General features: G+C 41.8%; 1 protein-coding gene across 2 annotated transcripts in view; it reads left to right on the top strand.

Moving 5' to 3' along the window:
• chd5 (chromodomain helicase DNA binding protein 5) overlaps nucleotides 1–18048 on the top strand; it is a 33214-nt gene extending 15166 nt beyond the window's left edge. The window contains exons 10-40 of one of the 2 annotated variants that reach the window (XM_041033790.1): nucleotides 299–505; nucleotides 1018–1229; nucleotides 1770–1901; nucleotides 2134–2242; nucleotides 2548–2739; nucleotides 2997–3197; nucleotides 3422–3559; nucleotides 3735–3856; nucleotides 4086–4259; nucleotides 4680–4821; nucleotides 5008–5139; nucleotides 5404–5521; nucleotides 5648–5772; nucleotides 5939–6185; nucleotides 6833–7005; nucleotides 7793–7967; nucleotides 9549–9635; nucleotides 9815–9903; nucleotides 10387–10520; nucleotides 11487–11631; nucleotides 12495–12654; nucleotides 12797–12876; nucleotides 13096–13291; nucleotides 13393–13482; nucleotides 13622–13774; nucleotides 14551–14659; nucleotides 14890–15022; nucleotides 15199–15394; nucleotides 16432–16595; nucleotides 17485–17611; nucleotides 17921–18048. In XM_041033790.1, the coding sequence (XP_040889724.1) occupies nucleotides 299–505; nucleotides 1018–1229; nucleotides 1770–1901; nucleotides 2134–2242; nucleotides 2548–2739; nucleotides 2997–3197; nucleotides 3422–3559; nucleotides 3735–3856; nucleotides 4086–4259; nucleotides 4680–4821; nucleotides 5008–5139; nucleotides 5404–5521; nucleotides 5648–5772; nucleotides 5939–6185; nucleotides 6833–7005; nucleotides 7793–7967; nucleotides 9549–9635; nucleotides 9815–9903; nucleotides 10387–10520; nucleotides 11487–11631; nucleotides 12495–12654; nucleotides 12797–12876; nucleotides 13096–13291; nucleotides 13393–13482; nucleotides 13622–13774; nucleotides 14551–14659; nucleotides 14890–15022; nucleotides 15199–15394; nucleotides 16432–16595; nucleotides 17485–17611; nucleotides 17921–18048 (4590 nt within the window). Of the gene's footprint in view, nucleotides 1–298; nucleotides 506–1017; nucleotides 1230–1769; nucleotides 1902–2133; nucleotides 2243–2547; nucleotides 2740–2996; nucleotides 3198–3421; nucleotides 3560–3734; nucleotides 3857–4085; nucleotides 4260–4679; nucleotides 4822–5007; nucleotides 5140–5403; nucleotides 5522–5647; nucleotides 5773–5938; nucleotides 6186–6832; nucleotides 7006–7792; nucleotides 7968–9548; nucleotides 9636–9814; nucleotides 9904–10386; nucleotides 10521–11486; nucleotides 11632–12494; nucleotides 12655–12796; nucleotides 12918–13095; nucleotides 13292–13392; nucleotides 13483–13621; nucleotides 13775–14550; nucleotides 14660–14889; nucleotides 15023–15198; nucleotides 15395–16431; nucleotides 16596–17484; nucleotides 17612–17920 lie in introns of both variants that reach the window. The other variant, XM_041033791.1, reaches the window with a different exon arrangement.
• Nucleotides 18049–20971: the final 2923 nt, after the last annotated feature.

Here is a 20971-nt window from a genome sequence, read left to right as displayed (position 1 = left end):
GATTTACAGCAACATCAGCTTATTGAGATGAGGGCTGGTAATGTACAGATTGTGAATATAGGTTCCTCTGCACTTGATAACTTACTTTACATGATCCAGTATTTCATACATTGACAAACACTTCTTCATGGACTTGTTGTTACTTTGGAATTTTTGCTTTTTCTTTGTTATTTTTAGCATTGTGAGCTACTGTGTGTGAATTACTTTGCATATTAATGTGAACTAAATTCATCTAAGATTATTTGTGCATATTTACAAAATAACAACACCATCTCTTTTTTTTTTTTTTTGTTCTAAGTGTCCTCCTCTGAAAGGTAAAGTGCAAAAGATTCTGCATTGGACATGGGGAGAACCCCCACTGCCAGCAGAACTGCCTGCGGGCCCTGATGGCAAGCCAAATGATCCACTGACCAAGCCCCCACTCAAGGGCCACCCAGAGAGGGAGTTCTTTGTGAAGTGGGCTGGCCTTTCGTACTGGCACTGCTCCTGGGTCAGCGAGCTGCAGGTGAGATACCAGAAGTGTCTCAAATTAACACTTCTGCTCTCTTTGGCCACAGGAGCTATGTGTTCTCTTTGCTAAATATGGAGCACACAGGGCAGGTCTTTCGGTGGACCATCTTTTGCTGTTTAATGTGAAATGATAATGCATGTTCCTATAGCCACTTAGCTGTTAGTCATTAAGACATATACAATGAGTCTGCATTTCAGAGCACAAACCTCCGTGACATTTCGTTTAATGATGACAGAGCAATTGGTTGTTTTCAGATTTGGCCCTGGAGAAGTCTTGTCTCCCTTCTTTAGTGGCAAGACAGCTCTCTTAAATTATTTTGTATCTGTCTTCCCTTCATTAAACCCATTCTGGAACTTTGAGTAGTGAATCAGATTAGTCTCAGTGCCACGGACAGATTATACATTGCATCCTTGTAAGAAGCGTCCTTTGCCAGAGGTGGTGCTGAATGAATCCAAGCGGAATTGATTGTTGTTGTTGGTTTTTTTTGTGTGTGTGTTGTTGTGCAGTTGGAGCTGTATCACACGGTCATGTATCGGAACTACCAGCGAAAGAACGACATGGACGAGCCACCGCCGTACGACTACGGCTCCGGAGAGGACGAGCTCAACAGCGAGAAGAGGAAAAGCAAAGACCCCCAGTATGCTGTGATGGAGGAGCGCTTCTACCGCTATGGCATTAAACCAGAGTGGATGGTTATCCACCGGATACTCAACCACAGGTGGCTGCTCGCAGTTACACAAATTCCTATTTTCCAGATGTTTTACAGACTCGAACTTCTTGATGATAAGCTGGTGCTCAGTGAGATTTATGCTTGCTGTCATCTTGCTTTTATAGAGGAGCTTACTCTTCACAGCACATCATATTTTAGTATGGAAATATGGGAAATACTGGAAGTCACAGAAAATGCATAGTGATAGATATCTGGAAGGAACAGGACATTTTTTTCTCTCCAAACAGAACGCCAATAAGTTCATTTCCATGTGTCTGCAAACTTTTCAGGCCTGTGTTGGAGTTTGCCACTTATGTATCATATGTACAGATGTGTATTTCAGACAAATTCTGGATATAAATGATATAATCATATGTTTTACTCGATGAGATAAGATTTGGAGTTGAATCATAAAGTTGCAGTCTGAGTGTCAGCCCCGTTTCTTAACAGCTACATCTGCAGGAAGCAACAAATGACTTTCATGTGATTTTTGTGTGTATGTCTCATATTTTTCTTTTTGTCTTTGTTTGTGTTTATTCTTCTCTGTAGCTTTGATAAGGATGGTGATGTGCACTACCTGATCAAGTGGAGGGACCTGCCCTACGACCAGTGCACCTGGGAGGTGGATGATTTTGACATCCCAGAATATGACAGTCACAAAGCTTCTTACTGGGACCACAGGTTGGTTAACAGCATTTCTAAATAGGCTTAGCCTTACTTCACGGCTCTTTCCATAGCATTTCTTAGTGGTATGGAGATGACAGTAAGGATAATCAGAATAAACCCCTGGCACACAAAAACAAACAAAGGCATCTGCTCACATCTGCTTCAGTTTCTCTTCTGCCCTGCCCTCGGTCTGTGATTCCCCCGTTTCAGTTGTTTGGCTCATCATGTTGCCGCAATTTTTTCACAGGGAGCAAATTCTAGGGGAGGACCAACGCCCTCTGGTGGTGAGGAAAGGAAAAAAACTCAAAGACGACCATCCAAAAAGGGAGGTCCCTCCTGATGCTCCCATCATTGATGTAAGCAGGGATATTTAGATGCACTTGGGTCACGGACGTCCAGAAAATTGCCCTAGTTACCTGTTTCATTTTGGGAATACAAGACCTCATTGTTATCGGCTGCTTGCTGCAGCTGCTTTCTGTAGTAAACCTCTCAAACACATCTATACTGTGGTTGTTATGATTTAGCCTCATAAATGTGCTGTCCTTTTATGTTTAAACTGTATATATAACTTCTGTTAATATTAGGCTAAAGGTTAGTCAAAATGTTGACTCCAACCTACGTAATTACTCTACCAAACACTACCGTACTCTCATATCATCAGCCAACCATCAAGTTTGAGCACCAGCCGTGGTACATTAACGCCACGGGAGGAACACTGCATCCATACCAGCTGGAGGGCCTGAACTGGTTGAGGTTCTCCTGGGCTCAGGGCACAGACACCATCCTGGCTGATGAGATGGGCCTGGGAAAGACAGTGCAAACGATAGTGTTTCTCTACTCGCTGTATAAGGAGGTGAGGGTGGAGGAACGTCCTCTTTTTTTATGCCCATATTACATAACATGTAGCACATTTGGTTCTCTGAGTGCTATGTAAAAGGGAACACACTATTAATATCAATCCCTATAGTACAAGTGGGAATGTAGACTTAAGGTGTAGACTTAGATTAAATCATATTGGATACTGAGAAATGTAAATGATAAAACCTTTACTACATCTTCTTCCTGTGATGTGAGATTTGCTTAGTCATGTCTTTCTTCTTGCCGTCTCAGGGCCACTCGAAGGGCCCTTTCCTGGTGAGCGCGCCCCTCTCCACTATCATCAACTGGGAAAGGGAATTTGAGATGTGGGCTCCGGATTTCTACGTGGTGACGTACACCGGGGACAAAGACAGCAGGGCGATCATCAGGGAGAACGAGTTCACCTTTGAAGACAGCGCAGTGAAATCGGGGCGCAAGGTGTTCCGCATGAAAGTACGTCACACTCACCCAGCTTTTCAGTACCACACCCACATCAAACACTGTTCTCAAATATCTGTGTTTTAGTTTGTTTGAACCTATAGTTGACAGATGACTTGGGTTGTTAACATCCTGAAAAAACTGTGAATGCAAACGGTACAGTTTGCAAAGTATTAAATCATTTTCCTCTGTCAACATTTGAAATACTCAGTTGATGTTCTTTGTTGTTCCCCTTACAGAAAGACACTCCAATCAAGTTCCACGTGCTGCTGACATCCTATGAGCTGATCACTATAGATCAAGCCATTCTGGGCTCCATCACCTGGGCCTGCCTGGTGGTAGACGAGGCCCACAGACTGAAGAACAACCAATCAAAGGTATAATCTAAGAATGAAATATTCTGATAGAATGTGTAGAACGCCTTTGAGGTTAGTGAGGTTTGTTTGGAGTTATAGGTCCAGGCCAGTTTACAGCGCATGCATCATTGCGGCTCTTTCTTTTTTTTCTTTTCTTATCCTTTTATCTTATCCTGTTAAAATGTGTCCTGTCCAGTTTTTCAGAATTCTCAACGGGTATAAGATCTACTACAAGCTGCTGCTGACTGGGACTCCTCTTCAGAACAACCTGGAGGAGCTGTTCCACCTGCTTAACTTCCTCACCCCAGATCGCTTCAAGTAAGACCTTCCTCTCTTCTGTCTGTCTTTTTTATTCCCCTACTTTTTTGTCTTTCTCCATCTTCCTAAGTAGCTCTCAGCTGGTGCATTAAATGGGTCCCTCCTCACATAGATAGATAGACAAATCTGGTATTGTTTGAAAGTTTGTTTTGAAGAGAAGCAAAAAAAAGTATTTTCTTTACTGCAGCTTAATTTCCTTTTAAATTTCTTCCTCTTGTGACCTGTGCAGTAACCTGGATGGCTTCCTGGAAGAGTTTGCTGACATCTCTAAAGAAGACCAGATCAAGAAGCTCCACGACCTGCTTGGGCCACACATGCTCAGGAGGCTGAAAGCCGATGTCTTCAAGAACATGCCTGCGAAGACGGAGCTGATCGTCAGAGTGGAGCTGAGTCCCATGCAGAAGTATGGCCTGGGATAAGAGACATATTAAAGGGATAACAGCTGCAGTGGGCGCTGATAGTGTGCATCGTTGGTGTCTGTGCCATTTGATAACACCTTGCTCCTGTATACAGTAAAGTTTAAATTACATAGTGGAGGGTTCAGTTGCTGAAGCTGAGCTTTCAGTACAAATAAGAAAAGTAATATAATAAGGAATAACTGCTCACATATTTACATGATCTGGAGAAGCTTATGTCTGTAGATGGTGTGAAGGCTAGAAGTCTTGCACCTTGACAGGTGTTATGAATTTCTTGTTTAGGTTGTGTTTATTTGCCAAAAGTGATGATGTTTTTTTTTTTTCTTCTTTTCTTTTATGGAATTAAATGAGTGTAATTCTGGGCTTCACTCCTCCTCCTGACTCAATCTGATCTCTGTCCTCTGTAGGAAATACTACAAGTTTATTCTGACGCGAAACTTTGAGGCTCTGAACTCCAAAGGTGGAGGGAACCAGGTGTCTCTGCTGAACATTATGATGGACCTGAAGAAGTGCTGCAACCATCCCTACCTGTTCCCTGTGGCTGCTGTGGTGAGGCAGCAGTTTATAGTGTAGTTAAATTATTGATTAATATATATCGCAGTACTGAGCACAGTACTGAGCACAGACTGTATGTTAGTAAATTCAATGTGTATATTTCTCCAAAGAAACCATCGCTGTTGAATGTATTCATATGCTTCTCCGGTTGATGCCTGGAATTGATTTTTCCCTCTGCAGGAAGCTCCTGTTTTACCCAATGGTTCTTATGATGGCAACCTACTGGTGAAGTCCTCAGGAAAACTGACGCTGCTTCAAAAAATGCTGAAGAAACTCAAGGACGAAGGACACAGAGTTCTCATTTTCTCTCAGGTAATAGTCGAATAAATATTGTGCCTGGGCTGGAGGCCACAGCTTTCATTGATCGGTGGCTGTGAAACCCTGAGAATCCAGCTGTCCATATTTTAGCTGTTCCAATGCCAGTTGTAGGCGCTAAATCAACCGATGTTCTGGATATTTTATCGAAGATTATTTTTAGTGAAGATGTGGATTTTCCTTAGTTTTAACAATTCCAGTCAGTTTGATCTCAGCTACATAAACCATCTTGTAATACCATCTTTTTTTTTTTTTTTACAGATGACAAAGATGTTGGATCTGCTCGAGGATTTTTTGGAGTTTGAGGGTTATAAATATGAACGTATCGATGGAGGAATCACCGGAGGCCTAAGACAGGAGGCCATTGACCGCTTCAATGGTGAGCTTGTTTATCCGCAATCTTTATGGGTGGCTTTGTGACGATGCATGTTTTCTTCTGCGTGCCTTTCAGCTTCTCTTACAAATTCACAACCAGATGAACTCTCTGCTTTGGTTTTTGTTATAGCGCCGGGCGCTCAGCAGTTCTGCTTCTTGCTTTCAACACGAGCTGGAGGTCTTGGCATCAATCTTGCGAGTGCAGACACTGTCATCATCTACGACTCTGACTGGAATCCTCACAATGACATTCAAGTACTGACTCAAAGAATACATGATGGGCACCTCCATCCTTTTGTTTCAATGTGTGATTTAATTAGCTTTTAACCAGCAAAGTTTGATGTTATCTCTTTAATTTTTGCTGTTTACTGGTATGCCATCGCTGCTGCCTTCCTCTCACTCCATCTTTCCGTTCTCCCAGGCTTTCAGCAGAGCCCACCGTATTGGCCAAAACAAGAAGGTTATGATCTATCGTTTTGTGACACGCGGCTCAGTGGAGGAGCGGATCACTCAGGTGGCGAAGAGGAAGATGATGCTGACCCACCTGGTGGTGCGGCCTGGCCTGGGCTCCAAAACTGGCTCTATGTCCAAACAAGAACTGGACGACATCCTCAAGTTTGGCACAGAGGAGCTTTTCAAAGATGAAATGGAGGCAGCTCGAACCATGGGTATGTCTGTGCTCCAGATTTTCCTCCAGCTAAGAGGAATCAACACAGAATCTGGTCTGTTGGCATCCTTCGATGTTCTTGGTTTGTTTTATGACATCCACACTCAATCAAGAAAAGTTCCAAATAAGTTCCAAACTTCCACTTGATCTTCAATCTGCTTTGTCATTGTCAGCATCACTGTTGTTTGATGACATGAGACCTAGTTTGAGACACTTACAGGCTTTGTTATTTCGTGTGTTTCCATTTATCTTGTTCCTTTCAAACGCCGAGCAGGCGCTTCCTCTTCCTGCGTTTGTGCAGCAATTGGTGCAAAGTACCGGTATTGTCTACTTTAAAAAGAATTCTCATTTTATGCCATGAAGTGCCCCTGCAGATCCACATTTCCACAAAAGTCAGTGACTCACAAAGTAAAAGTCAGTGTGGTGCTAATCTCAGAGAGGGAACTGAAGGGTTGAAATAAAAGACAAAACCCCCAAATGCCAGCGAATCCACATAATTGTGGGTTGGCCAGCCCTTTAAAAGTTCTCTTTTTAGGCTCAGATCTTTTTTTTTTTCTGTAGGTCAAAGCTGTAGACACAGGCAAACATACTTTTTATCTGCTCAAAAAGACCCCTGTTAGTCATTAACTAAGAGCTTCTCATCAACAGGTGACAACAAAGATGGCGAGGAGGGCAACGTGATTCATTACGATGACGATGCCATCTCGAAGCTGCTGGACCGCAGCCAGGATGCCACTGAAGACACAGAGATTCAGAACATGAACGAGTACCTGAGCTCCTTCAAGGTTGCTCAGTATGTGGTGAAAGAAGAGGATGGAGAGGTGAGAAAATACCCATGTTCCTCAGCCGGCAAATCAGAAATGAGTCGGTCGTTCACACAAATGAAAAAGACTCATTATCATTTATATTATGGTTCTGTGACACTAAATGCAACATACTGATTTATCTTAACTTCAAAAAACGCACAGTTTAAAATCAGCTTTACTTTATAGATACACTGTGGTGGCTTTGGCTGCGAGTGGGGCCGTAAGGCGATGTTTTGATGAGGAGGAATTTGGTGGTTTGGTGTCTGGTGGATGTTTTACACGAGGACGCATATGCACACCATGAACACAGGGGTGACGTGATCCACATTCTCGCTGTGACATTGTAAAAACTAACAATGCACCATTAGAAGATTGGCGAATCTTTTAAAGGGTTTACAAAAAAGGTTTTCCAAATGTTTTCAACGTGTTTGTACGACTTTAAAGTTGCACAGATCACTGGGTACTTTTTAATTCAGAGCTGGTCTACCAGGAGCCTGAGCCTTGTTACTTGGTGTCAGCACAATACAGCATATATACACAATGAAATATTGACACATAAGGTGCAAGACAAAATGTAACTCAGAGGCAGAGAAATACAAAGTGTGTATACGGAAATGTTTCGCTGTAAAGAAATGGACAATTTGTATACAACGGAAATAAATAAATGTCAGTAAATTCCATAACAATATCACTTAGGTTATGATATGATGATTCCTTTGCCTCTGGGGTTACAGTGGTTCACTCAACATCTCCCCTGATAAGCATAACCAGCATTTACCAATGTGTGTGTGCCCGTGTTCAGGAAGAGGTGGAGAGGGAGATCATCAAGCAGGAGGAGAACGTGGATCCAGATTACTGGGAAAAACTCCTCCGCCACCACTACGAGCAGCAGCAGGAGGACCTGGCTCGCAACCTGGGAAAAGGCAAACGCATCCGAAAACAGGTCAACTACAATGATACGACCCAGGAGGATCAAGGTAGGCGCTGCCAACAGACACAGGACTCACACGCCTGGGTTTGTTGCTTTGCCTTAACGCCTTCACCACTACTGATTTCTGAAGTGTTAATCTTTAAGATTATTATGCAAGATTTCTTGGAAGGATTTTGGAATCGGCAGCCATGTTCTCTTATCACCACACTTAATCTTACATGTTGGTACCAGGATTTGGCCATAAATGAGCAGAAATACAGGAGAGCAGAATGTAGACAGTGGAAGACACAAGCTTTTTGGCTTGTTAGCCACTGGCTTACCAGCTGGCTTGTGGACAGGCGGCAGATGAGCCAAAAGCATATTTCTAAGAAAAAAAGAGACATAATTTTCCAAATAAAAGGCCCGGTGGGATCCTTTTTGGGGTTTATTACACGGATATGTTCCCTGTTTTCCTCAAATTATATTCCTGCAGTTTAGCAGCAATGAGGTGAATCAATGCCTCCCACAGTCAACACGAAATGTTGGGTTTTGAATTGGTGTTCTGGGAACTGTTGCCCATAATGAGCACACACGTGATCAAACCCAATCAAGAGATGAAAAATTAACACTAAGATATTTCCCTGAATTGAGCATTAAATTTACTCAGGTATATTTCTCCATAATAAAAGCCTGCTCATGGATTTTAAAGTGAGACGTTTGTATTGAGTTTTTGGAGATATCTGCATCTGATCTGCCAGTCTGCCGCCATCACACAGGCACGTTTGTTGTGTCTAAGAAGCACTGTATTTAAATACGCAGTGAATGGGGCCAGAATGTTTTCCTGATATGATGAGGAACTTCAGATACAGGAGATATGTTTCTGTATTTGATTGTGATAACATTTTACAAACCAGTGTACCTTCTTCTCTGCTGGCTTCAGTACGCGTCAACAACTCCTAAGCTAATCATTGCGTAATCATCGACTTTGATATCCAGCTAATTCAATGAGAGAACGGTGCGACTCGCGCTGCCGCCTGAGCTGCTGCATCTTCACATGCTTGGCTTCGTTAGTGCATTAACAAGGTGGCATTATCTTAACACAACACAATCATTTTATGTGTATCAGTTCAGTTCAAGCGAGAACAGCACAGAAATTAATCACCATGTTTATTAAATCCTCTTAAGGCTGTAAGTCTCAACAAGAGCTATTGACCTCCATTAAATCCACCACAGGGTGTGTGATGGTGGCCTGAAGCTCTCTTGTATCTCATGCATTTGTACGGTCTTCTCAGTGGGGTTTTGAAGCACTTTTGTTTAATGGTTCAACAGTTTATGTCTATTACTGTAGATCCAGTAGTTGTACTTTTTCAGAGTGGCTTCAGTGTCCTGATTGCCACAGTTCAACAGCAGCAGACTGTGAGAGAGCGAAGATTTCAAAGCCCATCACAGCTTAGAGTACACTCTAAGTTTAAAGTGATTGTTCGGCAGAGTAGTACACTCTCACCTCACTTCCAGAGGACCGGAGTGGTAAAAATACGTGCATGCCCAGCTGTAGTGGTCTGTAGTAATCTGCAGTGCCATGGCGCCCTCAGGTGGCCACCAACAGAAGCGAACACAATGTACTGTTTCTCTTTGATGTGTGGCTCAGAATGGCAGGATGATCTTTCAGACAATCAGTCGGAGTACTCTGTGGGGTCCGAGGACGAGGACGAAGATTTCGAGGAGAGGCCTGAAGGTAGGCAGCAACAGAAAAAAACATCATCACCTTTATACAACTATTGTGTTGTTTTGGTTTGGCAATGCAGTAGATCTCTCTCAGTAGAGACACTAGATCAGAGCAATTTTGGTGATATGTCACTTTGCCTGGGAGAAGGATCCTTCTAACTGTGGATTTGTTTTTTTATTTTTTTGTAGGTGGGCGCAGACAGTCTCGTCGGCAGCTCAAGAGTGAGAAAGACAAACCTCTGCCACCCTTACTGGCACGTGTTGGGGGCAGTATTGAGGTATGTATGGATTGTAGGTCCTTCACAGGATCGACAGATCTTATGCATCTTAAATTGAAGGCATATACTGTCTTTACAGCAAATAATCGCATTTTAGGAAGCATGGTATAGAAAGGGGATAATCCTTTGTTCTGTAAATTGTGCATAACAAGAGGATATTTTGGGATAAGGCACCATAAACTCAGAGAGTGTATCTGTAAGCTGTACATGTCAACCAGCATCACTGCTCTCCAGCTGATTCTGTGTTCTGGCTCACTAATCTGTGGAACAGGGGAAAAGACAGAATCAGCATCAATAAATGATCACGCTGTTATTACAATACAAGCAATGAGCATGACGTACTGTTCAGTACAGTCTGTTTTATGCATTTGTGAGAGTCATTTTTCTAAGAAATCAATAGCCACAGATTGTTTCATCAGATGCAGGTGATTCTGTTTGTGTTTGTGCCACTTTCTGTCTAAAACTGTTTCTTCTCTTTACAAGGTCCTGGGGTTCAACGCTCGCCAGAGGAAGGCCTTCCTCAATGCCATCATGCGCTGGGGCATGCCTCCCCAGGACGCTTTCAACTCCCATTGGCTGGTTAGGGACCTGAGAGGGAAGAGTGAGCGTGAGTTCAGGTAAATCCCCTGATTTTTTTTTATACTTAGTGTGATACAACAAGTAGTTTTATTTGATTCAGCTATAATTCTCTTTTCACGCAATACATTTTTGTCAATAGATGCCTGCCATGAAGTTAAGAAGCAGTTCTGGGCTATTTGGTCAGCCTCTCAGATTTAATTGGTTAGCCCAGAGCAAAGCTCCTGAACACTTGCCAGTTTCAGGGTTACCTCACTTTTTTTAAAACTTTTTTTTATGTGCCATTACATAAATAAATACTCAGACTGTAAGTAGCCCAGAGTTGTGCTTATTTCTAATGTGAAGCCCCTGCACTCAGTTACTGCCACTACTACATCTGTGGCTCCTGTGATTACTATTAAAATTACAAATAAAACTACCACTGGTGCTGCTACCTCTACTGATACTACTGGTACAACTGCTTTTATTGCTACCATGAGTGTTATTGTCCTTCCTTCTACTTCTAAAACCACTGTCACTGTTGCCATAGTGAGGATTTTACAAACACGGAGGTCATAAGTCTCTAAAGTGCTCTGTAGTCTCCATATTTGGTCTGTTCTGTTAGGCGTAACATCATATTTTTCTGTAACTTTTATTTCCCAACACAAAGGTCTCAATGGTATTTCAGTGTTATTTCAATATAAATATTAAATCTTATAAGAATTCAGTGTTTTGTTGTCTAGTCAGGTTTATAGCACCTAAAAGATTAGACCAGATTAGAAAATACTCACAATTTCTAAGTTTTTAACTGTAGAATGTAAAAGCCTCCCGGGCTGCTAAACCTCACAAATTCCTGGATCATTGCTTGCCAATGCTACAGGTTCTTCTGCTCCTGTTGCTGCTGCTTTTACTGCTTTTCTCCGCAGCTGTTAACAGCAGCTTAAAAATATTGTGTTAGTGCTGGTAACTTCAGAGGAATCTCTCTGGTCTCATGTACTGTAGAGTTTTTTTTTCTTTCTGTTCATCAGGGCCTATGTGTCTCTGTTCATGAGACATCTATGCGAGCCGGGGGCTGATGGAGCAGAGACCTTCGCTGACGGAGTCCCACGTGAGGGACTGTCTCGTCAGCATGTTCTCACCAGGATCGGGGTTATGTCCCTCGTCAGGAAAAAGGTACAGGTTATTCAGCCGAAGGAGTCTTCAGCACAGGATATCTTTTTCTGCTGTCGCACCGCGAGATTACAGAAAGTAGGTCAAACTGTTCAGGAACAGGCAAATGCAGACAAGACTACTCTTTGGGTACAAACATTCCCCTGTTGTAGACATCATACAAACTACAAATTTAGATGTTTTGTTAGCTTTGTTGGCCATGTATACACCTGGGTGAAAAAAAAGACAGAAACATGGTTTCTGGATTTGTAAGGAACCAGGGTTGGGTTGGACCAGTTTCATTAGCCAGTAAAGACTTTAGTAAATATTAATCATAACCAGTGTCACTGTAGGATCACAAGCTGTAGCATAGCAAAGTTACAGTTTCAGTGAATGAAACAATATGTTAAACCTACCTGTCGGTCTTGTTCGTCTGCCAATATATACTTTTTAATTAATCAATTAATAATAAATTTTAAATTAATATTAATCAATTAATTGTTTAGTCTGTTAAATGTTTAAAATGAGAGGAAAACATGCCAGTCACAACCTCACAGTGCCGACGGCGATGTTTTTAAATGTTCAAAAGGTTTGGACCTCAGTATATTCAGATTACAGTGATATAGTCCAAAAAGAAGCAGCAAAATCTCCGTTATCAGTCGTCAAAATATTTAACAATGAGGTGATTAATGGACTGATCATTTCAGCCTCACTAAATTTACTTAACTTACGTAAAGTAAGTAGAGAGTACACACAAATTAATATTAAACTTGTGGTTCATGTCACAGTCACAGATCTCTTCCTAAGCCCTTATTTGAGGAAAGTAGACTTTTTCTTTGGAAGTGTAGGATTTTCATTTTATCACAGTTGAACCAATGTCTTTGTAGGTGCAAGAGTTTGAGCATGTAAATGGGAAGCTGAGTTCTCCAGATCTGATTCCCATTGGAATGGAGCTGAAGAAACTGACAGAGAGTGTATCTTCTGATCCCAACACCCCTGTGCCAGCCAGCCCTGTGGCTACGCAGCCCGGCACCCCCATCCCACCAGGTCAGAACAAAGTGTCTGTGTTGATTATATTTTTATTTTTCCTCTGACTCTAAAGATCATGATCAGAAAAAAAAAGTTTTGGATAAAAAGAAAGTTTGAGTTGTTGTTGTTGTTGTTGTTGTTGTTGTTTTCTGGACTTTAGAGAAGACTGAGTCTCTCTTGGGTACTGCTGAGGACAAGGAGACCACAGAGCAAGATAACAAGAAACTGTCAGAGCAGGAAGTGAGTCCTTTTTTTCTCCCACTACCCATCACTTTCATTCTGTTCTCCTTTATTGTCTTGTCCATCTTCTCACGGTTCATTACACTTTAACCGTAACTCATCTTATCATCCTCAGAGGACGCTGTTGTCAAACTTAGACACCTTTTTATCTTGTTTCTTTGCCCTCCACCAACTTTCCTCTTTCTCCTCCCGGTGCCCTGTCTGTTTTTCCCTCGGCAGACTTCCAGCACAGAGCCAGCATCTGTACCGGAGAAGGCAGCTGACAGTGAAGAGAGCAAGGCCAGCTCAGAGGAGAAAACAGGGGATGAGAGGGACAGAACCGAGTCGCCCTCCACAAAGACAGAGCCATCTGCTAACCCCAAAGAGTCCGCTTTGAAACAGACAGAGCTGTCATCCAGTCAAACCTCACCTAAAAGTGAGTGATGCACGATCCGTGTGCTACAAATTTTTATTTTCCTGTGAGATTATACTTTTACTTTTACTCAATTTAATCTTTTTTGCCCCTGTTATCCTCAGTGGAGTCCTGCAGAGAAACAGAGAAGTCCTCAGACAAAGCGGAAACTGATTCTCCTCTGGCAAAAACTGAAGACAAGGAAAATAAGCCAGGTATATATGCTATGGATCCTTGAATGAAACGGGTAGAAATGGTAAAATAACTGTGCTCTTCTTTGAAAACAAAGCAGTCCTCAGTGACAGTGCTTTACATATGTATCCCTTTTAAGAAATCATTCTGTCATTTATGTAGCTGTTGCAGATGATGTAAAGAGTGAAGACGCGTTAGAGGGCCGATTAAATGGAGACAAAGACACTTTGGATGAGATGGACGAGAGCAGGAAGGAGGATAAAAATGGATTCAAAACCAAGTTCATGTTTAATATTGCTGATGGAGGTTTTACAGGTAAGAATAAATCTGACCAGGCACTGACCAAAGACAAACAAACAAGTGTCACAAGTGTCAACATACTTGAATATGTATGTGAGTGAGGAATGCAGCACAGCTGCTGAAACTGTCTGTTAATTTCTAAAATAAATTGTCTGCACTGAAATTTATGAACATAATTCTCTAATAGGAGGGAAGAGAGAGTTTTAAATATTAAAGCTATAGGAACAAACTGTCAGCAGCGCACTAAAAAAAACCAAAAGCACAAACATAGAGTTGAAATATGTTCTTCAGTGACTCTGGCTCATTTCCATAATATTATTCTGTAATGTTGTGCAGATTTTGAGCAAGTTTTTTTTTTTTGAAGCCAAACAGCGACAGAACAGACAGAGACAGCACAGGTGTGGAGACAGACGAGTAGGCAGTAAATTAAGAACACAACTTGCAGGACACTGTGACAGCACTAGCTGATTTTACTGGGAAATTAGTGTATTTTCTCACAGCTGGAAGCCCTACAATTGAATAAAACTATTTGGATTTTACGAGCTCTCAAGGTCACTCTCTAATTTAATCTCAGTGAAAGAAAGTGTCACTGATAATGTACCAGACTTTAATATCTCCTAAGTTTGTGCTTCGTGTGTTTATTTCAGGTGCCATGATGAAGTAGCTTTACTTTGTGATCCGCCTTGATCGTGTTGTTCATGTGCTCTTACTTCTCTGAACACGCTGGAAACATGTTGAATATTACTTTGTATTTTTGTACAAACTGCCTGTCTTTATATTAACGCCGTCAGAGCTGCACACCCTCTGGCAAACTGAAGAGCGAGCGGCTCTGTCTTCTGGAAAGATGCATGACATCTGGCACCGTCGCCATGACTACTGGCTGTTGGCTGGCATCGTAACGTATCCTTTCCCAGATGTAGGAGCGAGGAGCTCAGCATCTGGCAAAATAATGTAATTACCTATGACTGGGGCGGGGGGGGCTTCAGTCGAAGGGCTGATATTTACAAAATGTGAGGAGCGATATAAACCTATGCTTTCCACAAATCCGTCTTGCTGTTTTATTTGAAGAATTTTATGAGGTTCTGTGCTTCCATTTGTTTTTTTTTTTCTTGACCGGGAATCCATCTCAGACACGGCTATGCTCGCTGGCAGGACATTCAGAATGACCCACGTTACGCTATTCTGAATGAGCCCTTTAAGACTGAGATGCATAAGGGCAACTACCTAGAGATGAAGAACAAGTTCCTGGCCCGCCGCTTTAAGGTAATCCTTGAGTCATTATAATTAAAACGAACCACTGAAGGCTGAAACATTCAAGGATTAAAGGATTTGTTATATCTGAATGCAAACTGAAACAATTTGTCCCTCAAAATTTATTTCCCTCTGCCTGTCACATCTGTAGTTCATACTCTCTTTTTTGTCCCTACCTCTCTCTGCAGCTGTTGGAGCAGGCTCTGGTGATTGAGGAGCAGCTGAGGCGGGCAGCTTACCTGAACATGACCCAGGACCCCAGTCACCCGGCCATGGCTCTCAACACTCGTTTTGCCGAGGTGGAATGTCTGGCAGAGTCCCACCAGCACCTGTCCAAAGAGTCTCTGGCTGGGAACAAGCCTGCCAATGCCGTGCTGCACAAAGGTCTCAAAAATAGCAACAGCTATAATTATCAGAATTTCTGCCTCATCTGCCAAAGGCTAGAGGAAAATAATCCTGCACAAATGACTTCTCCAGGGCGCTTTTCTGTTCTGTGCTTGTGTGTACAATCAGTTTCTGCATGAAACATTCATTAAAGAGGCAGGGGCAGATTTTGGATTTAAATCTCCTGAAGTCCCTCTAGAATTATCAATACTTTACTATTAATGTATTCAGACAGCATATTTTATTAAGTACTTGGTCAGTTTTTCTTTCTGTGTTTTTCTTTTAACACCGTGCTGTTCCATTGAAATAAAATAGATGTTTAACTAGAGAAAAATCAAGGCTGTACCGTAATTGCTGTAGCTGCACTGAAAGATATATCTTTTTTTTCCAAATCATTTTTTTATACAAATCAACTTGTTCTTAGAGTATTTTCTAAAATCATCTTTTTTGTTTTTTTTTACCCTAGCCACCTAATCTTGACATGCCTCTCCCTTTCCTGTCTCAACATGCAGACGCTCTGTAGTCAATTTCTTAAAACAAGGTGGTTTCAGCTGGAAACAGGTTTATCCATCCATCCAGCAGGGTACAAAAAATGAAGTGCATAAAGATGTGACCACTGCTGTGTGTGGAGCTTCTAACAGACAGCCAGTAAACATCATGTTTGACACAGTGGAGTCATTTTATGTTAATTTGACTCACCATCAAAACAGGCTTACATCTATTAGTAGGATGAAAGTTTGGGATGAGGCCAAGACCGAAGACTATCAAAGTGAGGTGTTAAAATGTTATAGTCTCAAAATGTTGCTGCCTGTGACCTGTATTGATTTATCTGCCAATGAAAAAAATTCATGGCATCAAGAACTTGGCAGCTTTTAAAAAGGATTTTTCAAAACTTTTTCATGCACGTTCCCTGCATTCTGTCTCACTTGTCTTTCTCTCAATGGCTGATACTACACATGCAGGCGTTCAATGACCGGTAGCATAAGCAAAAAACACCCTTTCTGATATACTGAGCGTGTGTTCTCGTGGTCTTGCAGTGCTGAACCAGCTGGAGGAACTTCTGAGTGACATGAAAGCAGATGTGACGCGGCTGCCCAACATGCTGTCCAGGATCCCACCGGTGTCGGCCCGTCTACAGATGTCTGAGAGGAGCATCCTGAGCCGCCTCACCAGCCGAGGCAGCGAGCCTCCACCGCAGCAGGTGAGATGAGATGCGCTGGTCAAGAAGGTCACATGACATTAGAATACCTTGTTTCAAATAATTATTCTGTGCTCTCAAGAGCAAGCCATTCCTCTGTTTGATTTCCTTAATGCTAAGAGTAAAGTTCTCTGATCTCACTTGTTGTAAAACATACAATTTTAGAGACTTAGAGACTCTTTCCTAAATGGTTTGGACTGGGCTGGTGATTAGTATGCAGTGGAGTCTTGAGGCTCCGAAGGGTGAGGAAACAGGGCTCACTAAAATGTGTGACAGGACTTAGTAAAATTAAAAGGCTGTGGTCTTAAAACTTTGAAGTATTCTGTAGTCACGACTGAGGAATCACATTATTCCCTCAAAAACCTGTGAAAACTAAATATCCCCCATGGAAGCGTCTCCCCAGGTGTGTAGTTGTTTACTTTCACCACTGAGCTCCATGTTTCAGTCCCAAAAGACTTAACAAAGACTGTATTGTCTCATTACTTTCATCTCTCCTGCACCTGTTCTCCAGAATTGAATGTGTGTATGTGTGTGTTTTATTCTCGGTTACACAAGAGGTCATTTCAGCCGAGTAGTGTGATTGGTCACTTGCTCTGACTTTGCTTTTTTGGTTTCTATGCCAACTCTTGTCGTAACCAGGGGAACAGTTGGCAATCTGACTCGCTTTCCTTTTGTTTTGTTTTTTTCGTTTTTTTTACTACTTCATACTTGTGTTCCAACTCAAGGAAGAGAACTTCTCTGAGAGACCTGCTGAATATGTAGAAGCATCATTACCTGCTGCATACCTATTGTGTCACTGTAATAGGATCGCCCTTCTGTTATTGTTCTATAAATGAGTCCTGTGAAGTGCTAGCTTGTAGCAAGAAAACTGACCTTCATGTATGTTCCTCAGCCTTTTGGCCAGGGTGGGTTTGGCTGCTCCCAGATGTACAGCAGCAGCTTTGGTGGAGGATTCAGAGGACCAGGTGGACAGCCCATGGTCAACTACAGTCAGATGCCTCTGGGACCCTACGTCAGTGGTAAGGATCAGCATTTACAGTAGACAATAGGTGACATAAAGAAAGTGGGAGAGGGACTTTGGAGGTTGTTCGTGCCACTTAAATTCTGCTAACTGTCAAGTTTAATTTGGCTTTACAGTGGACTGGTATAAATCACTTACGGTGACCGAGACATTATTGGCAAACATGCAATAAATATTCTATAAGCAAAAGTCTAAAAACATTTCACCAGCGATTGATTTTTGTTGCTACATATTTCATATGATTACTGGTAGGTGTAGTATGCTAAGAAAGGTTAAACGCAGATAACTACTTTGCTTCCCTCTTCAGTGTCCTCTAATGGCCCCCCACCCCCTACAAGCCATCTGGACAAGAAGACACTCGACTCCTTGAGAGACGTGGCTACGCCTGACCTCAAGTCAGGCAAACCTAGTGATGTCATCTGTATTGAGGACTAGACGAGCTCTGTAACACTGACCTGAGGTCAGAAACTCCCAGGGATGGACTCTGTATGGATGACAGCTGCCCATCTCTTCCGCCACATCGTCCTCTTTCTCCTGCTCCTTCCTGACTTAAAATCAACAAAACCGAGCTCTCTGCTGTCTGCGGATAAGGCGATTAACTTTTTGATTAATGCAGATGTATCTATCTTAGCAATTGCACTTTTATCTTTTGAGGATCATATAGAAGTATTTCAGTAGAGGAGAGGATGAGGAGGGGAAAAAGGAGCAGCTTCCCTGACAGAGGATTTTTTTTTTTTTTTTTTCCAGCCCTTCAGTACAAGGCGAAACTCAAGCAAGTTGGCAGAACTGAGTTTCTGATGCTCTTGATTGGGGCTCATTCTAATCTTGGAATGTGTGTTTTATTCATGCCAGCCTCGACTGTTTCATTCTGCGTGCGCCCTGCTGCTTTTATCCATCTACCCACTCATTGTACACTGTGACTGTGCCCCACTGGATCTTTTTTCTCTGTGAAGAGGAGTGAAGTCAAGGATGTCTTCAGTCATAGTTTGATAGGAGATTGGTTTTTTTTCTGTTTGAGGGCCAATATCGTTACTTTAAATGAATACGTGTTCTTGTCATTCATGTAGTAACCAGTGGATACAGTATTGATTTGAAAGCATCAAAAACTATAATCATGTATGCAGTAGCTGGACACAGTCTGTCTGAATCCTCTAAAGACTGCCACCTTCTGGTAATTTGGAGAAAGTAATTTCTGCCAAAGCTGCAGACACGCTTGACTGCAGTACCTGTGAGGGTTGGCCTCTTGTACTGTATATACTCAGAGACTGCTGTTTATTTTACCTCACATAGGTCTAATCATAGTGAAATACAGTATGAAAACAGACATGGACGAAACCAGAAGCCTTGCTTGGTATCATATATGAAGATCGGGCAGAGCAGAAGAAACTGCGGAAGAGGCAAAATGATTTTTAACACGTTTCAGAGAAGACTGAGTATTTCTGTGTATGGTACAACATTTGTGATTCTTTCTATATTTGAATGTTAGTAGTGGCTGTAGAGCTTAACCCTGGGGCCATGACCAGTGGGACTGCACTATAAACAGGAACTCATCTGGTCTACATCCACATACAGGGCTTTAATGTTCAGGCCTAACTGAGAACAGAGTCCTGAGTGGAGAGTGGCTTTTTTTTTCCTCTTACATCCCAGGGACTTTCCCAGTTCCCTTTCATTGTTAGAATTTAATAAGAACATAAGTCCTTACGGCGCATTGTCACCTTAAGTCTTGTATTTGTCGCAAAATGAGCTTTTGTTCGCTTCTCTTTATGTTAAGGTAGGATTAGATGTATTTGGTCATTTGGTGCCATTAAAGAAGATGATCCAATATGATTTGTTCTTTGATGCAGTGCATTTCCTCCACGGAGGTGAAGACTGTAATCGGTAGTGTCACAGTCTGAACCTGCATTTGAAGGAATATTCTCTGTATATCAGCTTTTAAGGACCAATGTTGCACAACATTACTCTTAGATGATGTCTTCGCTTCCAGCTTCTCCGCTTATGTTTTGGTTCTTTCAAAAGTGTCTGTCGTCGCCTGTTGTTTTACCTGGTGTGAAGGCACTTTAGCACGGTATAGCTGCATATCTAATCCATTCCATCTATATAAGCTAAAGTGACTATCCACTAAGTAAAACAGTCTTTTATAAATTCAAGCTTACTATATTTCCTTTTCTATGAAGGCATTGCTTGAATGTTTGGCCTCAAAGTGCAAATTCTTATTAAAGTATTGGTTATTTTTTTTCTTTTTCCAAAGACCAGTGGCATTACCTGTTTGTATGATTATTGCCATTGCAAAAGCACTTATTTGGCATTGTTAGGATGATGATTGTGATTGGGCTACTCTAAACTGAAGAGGTGGTGTTGTACAGAGTTGGTGAGCGTATTTTCTTACTCTCCTTTTTGCCAGTTCAAATGATTGTCCTGAGGTGCTCTCCTCTGACCCCTTTTCACTTACTTAGATTGTGTGACTGCAGCCTCCCCGCCCGTCAGTTCTCAAATGTGCTTTAACTAAAATCGAGCTACAAAACATTACCCGGCTCATTTTGAAAGCACCATGAGACGAACCTTGAAGTGCACCATACCAGTTTTTTGCGCTATTCTTTGTTAGTGTTAATCAGTGCTGTTTTGTTCCCTGTGTTTCTGTTCACTTCATCAGCTACTTGACCATGACATGTATTAGGTTGCTCGACAGATAGAACCTCAGAAACATGTAAATACTTGAAAGATTTTTCAAAGATAAGTCCATCTCATATAGATTTATGTATCAAACTGAAAAAAAGATGAATGTCTGCTGGATGGTGTTGCCATAGAACTGCAGTGTGCGTCATATGTGCTCATCAATCAAAATCATGTCTTTTCCCTCTGGAGCGATGGCCGTGAGATGACATCAAAAACATACTGCAATGAAATGCAATCAAACTGAAGTCAGTATGAATGTAACGTCTGTTAGAAAAAAAGGCTTCAGTCTAATATTATAAATATGTTAACAATGTATGTACATGCTTATTAACATGGCTTCAAAAGCTACAAAAAGACCCTGATAAAAGGCGCCTTTGTTGCAGTGAATGCACAGCATGTGAAGCGTTTGATATGACGGTTCACTTTGGGGAGAGGGTAGTGTATCTAGCATTTACAGACAATGAGCTCCAAGCAGTGTTATGGTTCTGATATTTGTGCTGTATAGCAATTGAATGAAAAAGTGAATTGTCATCTTTTTATTTGTATTCTGTGTATTTGTTCAATGTGTTTTAATAAATCTTCTGGACAACGGTAATGCTGTGTGATTTTTTTTTTTTTTTCCCCTTGTAGAAGAATTGTGCATGTGAGTAACTGAGATGAGTTGAGGAAGACGTCAGATTTAACT

The sequence above is a fragment of the Toxotes jaculatrix genome, chromosome 3 (assembly GCF_017976425.1).
Source record: "Toxotes jaculatrix isolate fToxJac2 chromosome 3, fToxJac2.pri, whole genome shotgun sequence".
NCBI lineage: Eukaryota > Metazoa > Chordata > Actinopteri > Toxotidae > Toxotes > Toxotes jaculatrix.
The sequence above is the reverse complement of the archived record's forward strand: the minus strand, read 5'-3'. Positions and strand labels throughout refer to the sequence as shown.